General features: G+C 42.9%; 1 protein-coding gene across 1 annotated transcript in view; it reads right to left on the reverse strand.

Moving 5' to 3' along the window:
• The window catches only part of LOC130220097 (fibrillin-2-like), a gene marked incomplete at its 5' end in the record, with an annotated part of 62,302 nt that overhangs the window by 56,808 nt on the left and 494 nt on the right, over positions 1 to 5,000 (reverse strand). Inside the window, 3 exons of the mRNA XM_056452489.1 lie at positions 767 to 892; positions 1,459 to 1,527; positions 1,664 to 1,831. Of these exons, the coding sequence (XP_056308464.1) occupies positions 767 to 892; positions 1,459 to 1,527; positions 1,664 to 1,831 (363 nt within the window). The remainder of the gene's footprint in view (positions 1 to 766; positions 893 to 1,458; positions 1,528 to 1,663; positions 1,832 to 5,000) is intronic.

A 5,000-nucleotide genomic window follows, 5' to 3' on the forward strand; every position in this document is an offset into this window, starting at 1 on the left:
CACAGTTAAGGCATTTCCAACAAGAAATATCAATATTCCCAGTGTCATGCAACTTTTTTCAAAAGAATTTTCAAGTATTTTTTTTTTTAGCTTGAATTCAGTTTAATTAAATTAGATAACCTGTCTATTTTAGAAGGAATATTACATAAATAAACTATTTATTAAAAAAAATAGCAAACAAATAGAATTCTTCCATGCAACATATATTGATACTGAAATATTTAAATACAACATTGCATATTTTCCCAGTATCATGCAACTTGCAAATGAAGTTGAAAGTCTAAATATTTGCATCTTCACATAATTAAATTTTTTTTAGCTTTTTTTTATCTGACTGCGTATCGCTGCATATCAAATGACTTAAACGCCGATATAGTTGAAGAAATCTCCACTGTGCTGAGCGCGAGCGCTTCTGACCAGCGCATCATCCATGACGTAAGCGTGCCCAGGCCCGAATGTGATGTGAGCGCGGGCCGTTAGGGGAGACGGGAGGGGGGACAAGCATGCTTTGGCCCAGTTTAAGGCAACTGTACATAGTGTGAGTACACCCTTACTCAACAATAATACTGCATATTTTCCCAGTTTCCCAATGTTATTCTGAAATGTCCTGCAGTCCAGTGTGAAGATTGATTTTCTGAGAGTTCAGCCCTTCATATCAGCGTTTATATTCTTATAATGATGCTAAAGTTTCTCTGTAAAGCAGTGTTAGGGTTAAGAAATCTGTCTTAAGTGTGTGTGTGTGTGTGTGTGTGTGTGTGAGACTGACCTTCACAGATCCTGGTGTCCTCTTTGAGTGCAAACCCTCTGGGACACTCACAGTGAAAACTACCGAAGGTGTTGATGCAGTCGCCACCCTGACACAGACCCGGCAGCTCCTGACACTCGTTTATATCTGACACACACACACACGCACACACACAGGCACACACACACACACACACACACACACACGCACACACACAAAGAAGACACACTGGTCAACATGCAACACTCTGTGTCTGTGCATGTGTGTGTCTATATGTGTCAGTGTGTGTGCATGTCAGTGTGTGTTTGTGTGTGTGTGTGGTTGTGTGTGTTTGAGTATATGTGTGTGTGTGTGTTTGAGTATGTGTTTGTTGAGTGTGCGTGCAGTGTGTGGGTGTTGGTGTGTGTATTTGAGTCGGGTGTTTGTGTATGTGTGAATATGTTTGTGTCCGTGTGTGTGTGTGCGTGCGCGCGCATGTAAATGTATGTCTGTGTATGTAATTGTGCATGGAAGGGCGTGTCTGTAAGTGTGCATGTGTGTGTGTGTCTGAATATGTATGTCTGCTTGTGTGTGTACACATATGCATGTCTGTGTGTCTATGTGTGTGTACAGTATGTGTGTGTGTGTGCATGTGTATTTGTCTGTGCGAATGTGTGTGTGTGTGTATACGTGTATATTTGTCTGTGTGTTTGCGTGTGTGTGTGCTGATTTACCTTCCAGTATGACAGTGATGGGGTTGGGTCTGAATCCTTCTCCTCCAGGACACAGAATCTTGTACTCAGCTGAGAGAGAAACAACACACACGTTAAAGACAGAAACACAATCGTACACGAGTGTGTGTTGAGAATGTGTATGTTTAATAATATAATACAATTATGTGCGTGGCTCTGTGTGTGTTTGACTATGTGTGTGTCTCACTGGAGTTGAGTGATGGACAGGCCTCACAGGGATGGCCCCAGGCCACACCCCTAGAACAGCAGCAGGAGGCTTTGGACACGCCCACTCCAATCTCATTGGAGCAGCTCAGACTCTCAGAGAAATCGCCACGGTATTGGACGTCCAGATAGCAGTTTCCAGAGCGAGTGTCTGCGGGAAAGAGAGAGATGGAGAGATTTCTGACACATTATACTTTATTAATCAGGGGTCGCCACAGCGGAATGAACCGCCAACTATTCCAGCATTTGTTTTACACAGAAGATGCTCTTCCAGCTGCAACCCAGTACTGGGAAACACCCACATACACTCATTCACACACATACACTATGGACAATTTAGCCCACCTAATTCCCCTATAGCGCATGTGTTTGGGACTGTGGGGGAAACCGGAGCCACCCGGAGGAAACCCACACTAACACGGGGAGAACATGCCAACTCCACACAGAAACACCAACTGACCCAGCCAAGACTCGAACCAGTGACCTTCTTGCTGTGAGTCAATCGTGCTACCCACTGAGCCACCCCCATTATTCATTCATTCATTTACTTTCAGCTTAGTCCCTTATTAATCAGGGGTCGCCACAGTGGAATGAACCGCCAACTTATCCAGCACGTTTTACACAGCGGATGCCCTTCCAGCCGCAACCCATCTCTGGGAACACACCCATACACACTCATTCACACTCATACACTACGACATTTAGCCTACCCAATTCACCGGTACCACATTGTTTGGACTATGGGGGAAACCGGAGCATCCAGAGGAAACCCCGCGAACGCAGGGAGAACATGCAAACTCCACACAGGAAACACCAACTGACCCAGCTGAGGCTCGAACCAGCGACCTTCTGCTGTGAGGCGACAGCAACAACCTACTGCGCCACTGCGTCGCCCGCCCCATATACTATAGTTATTTTATTACTACTCATTTTGAATTAATTACCATGTTATTAGGGATGTAACGAATCACCTGATTCATGATGCTAATCTCACGATATGATTTAGTCATGACTTTTGAACAAAATTATTTGACACTAATTAAAGGTGAAGAGCCCGTTCAGTTTTCTCCTAAATGCTGCACATCTTTTGCTGAATAATATATTTTCTGCCATAATTAAATCACTATTTTAAACACAAATTCCAAACAAAAAGAGCAATAGAAACTAAAGAAGACTCAATAAACAAACTAAAACTGTAACTGTGCTGGGATTTGACATTTTGAATAAGAAATATCAGCATATCTCTGTGTTCTGGCATAAACTAGGGTCTTCGCACATTCACAGTGTACTTTGACTGGGGACTGAGACGGCTGGTGTGGAGAGGAAAGCCTTTTCTAAAGCAGAGAGCAGTGTGTACAGAGGTGGTCAATAGAATAAATCCAAAACTAGATTAAAGACCTATCTGTTCAGTAAAGCATTCACTTAGTGCACCACTTAGCGGGCTTCCACACAGGTTCTGCATCTTGTTGATATACACTGTGAACATCAGCTACGCTAATTATTTTCTTTATTCTCCATTTCCACCTGGGGATACTCTTCCCGAGGCCCTCAGACTATGCAGAGTCACTGATTCGATCCAAGACCAACGACGAGATGATCCCAAGGTTTCCATAATCCTGGACCAGGCCTGTATCCTGAGCAGCTACTGTGATGGTCATGGAGGAGTGGAGAACATGAGACTGATTCCTGTGACGCTCCAGAGACAGACGAGTCTTCGCTGAGGCCAGCTTCCAGCCTCCGCCACTGAGACTGCAGCTCTGCACAAGACGTTTTGGCCAGTCGGAGAAATTAAAATGGTCGTGCCCAACTGAGCCTGGTTTCTCTCAAGGTTTTTTAATTCTTCACTTCCGCCTTAGTGAAGTTTTTTTTCCCTCTCCGCTGTCTCCACTGGCTTGCATGTTCAGGGATCTGTAGAGCTGCGCATCGGTTGGATTTGCTCTTCAATATTTGGACTCTCAGTAGTGATTATTAAACCACACTGAACTGAGCTCACTGAACTGAACTTAAACACTACAAACTGAATTACACTGTTCCTATTTACTGTGACCTTTTTATGTGAAGCTGCTTTGACACAATCTACATTGTATAAGCAGCTAGATAAATAAAGGGGAATTGAATTGATTGATTGAATTGAATTGAATTGAATTGAATTGAATTGAACTGAATTGAACTGAATTGAATAGGCCCCTCCGCTCCAGGCGACTGGCCACTGGCATAACATACTGATTATAAAATACCTAATTATATAATAGGATAGACACAGAAGTTGAACATGATTATGAAGGTGAATAATTAATATTACTTGTATAATTAATTAGTATCAGTGTGATACACTTAAGAAGAAATCATCTTGAATATTTTTAAATAATAATAATAATAATAAGCAAATTTATTCATTCATTCATTCATTCTTTTTGGCTTAGTCCCTTACACAGCAGATACTTTCAGCTGCAACCCAACACTGGGAAACACCCATACACTCCCATTAACACTACGTACAATTTAGCTTACCGAATTCCCCTACAGTGCATGTGTTTGGACTGCGGGGGAAACCGGAGCACCCGGAGGACACCGACGCCAACACGGAGAGAACATGCAAACTCCACACAGAAACACCAACTGACCCAGCCGGACTCGAATCAGTGATGTTGCTGTGAGGCCACAGCGCTACCCACTGCTCCACCATAATAAGCAAATGATAAAAACTAATATTATAACTGAAAAGGAGAGGGTAAAATAGACTAACAGCTGCGTCTGCACAGCTTTCTCTTCAGTCTAATAAACATCATCACACTTTCGCTGTGAGAACACTGATGCACCGTGTGATCTCAGTAGCCCTTGTCAGAGCAGGTGGAGCTGCAAATCTTCTGCATAGTTTGGCTTATTAATAGTTTATTGCCTATAGACGTCTGTGACAGTGGTGTTTCACTGTGCTGATGGTTTATGTGCATCATATTTGCTCTTCTGTGAGTTTAAGTAAACGTCTTTGCGCAGTATCTGCACACAGTCTGTGTTTGTTTGGCGCACCCCACTGCTGTCATTTTACTCTGCCGCTCGACCTCTTGCTCGCCGCTGATGTGCAGGTAAAGTGAGTTTGTGCCTGTAAACACAGCGCCCTCCTCTGTTTAAAACATGCGACACGATTTGTTCAACATTTCTTCAGTTTGAATCATCACATATTTGATTCATCTTTCATCCGGCTCACAGTGGATAGTTACATCCCTACATGTTGTGTGTATATATATATATATATTAATAAACCTAGTTTTATGTTGGATGGGATTAATGATGCGTAATCTTCGCTCAGCACTAATATGACT

The sequence above is a fragment of the Danio aesculapii genome, unplaced genomic scaffold (assembly GCF_903798145.1).
Source record: "Danio aesculapii unplaced genomic scaffold, fDanAes4.1, whole genome shotgun sequence".
Lineage (NCBI taxonomy): Eukaryota > Metazoa > Chordata > Actinopteri > Cypriniformes > Danionidae > Danio > Danio aesculapii.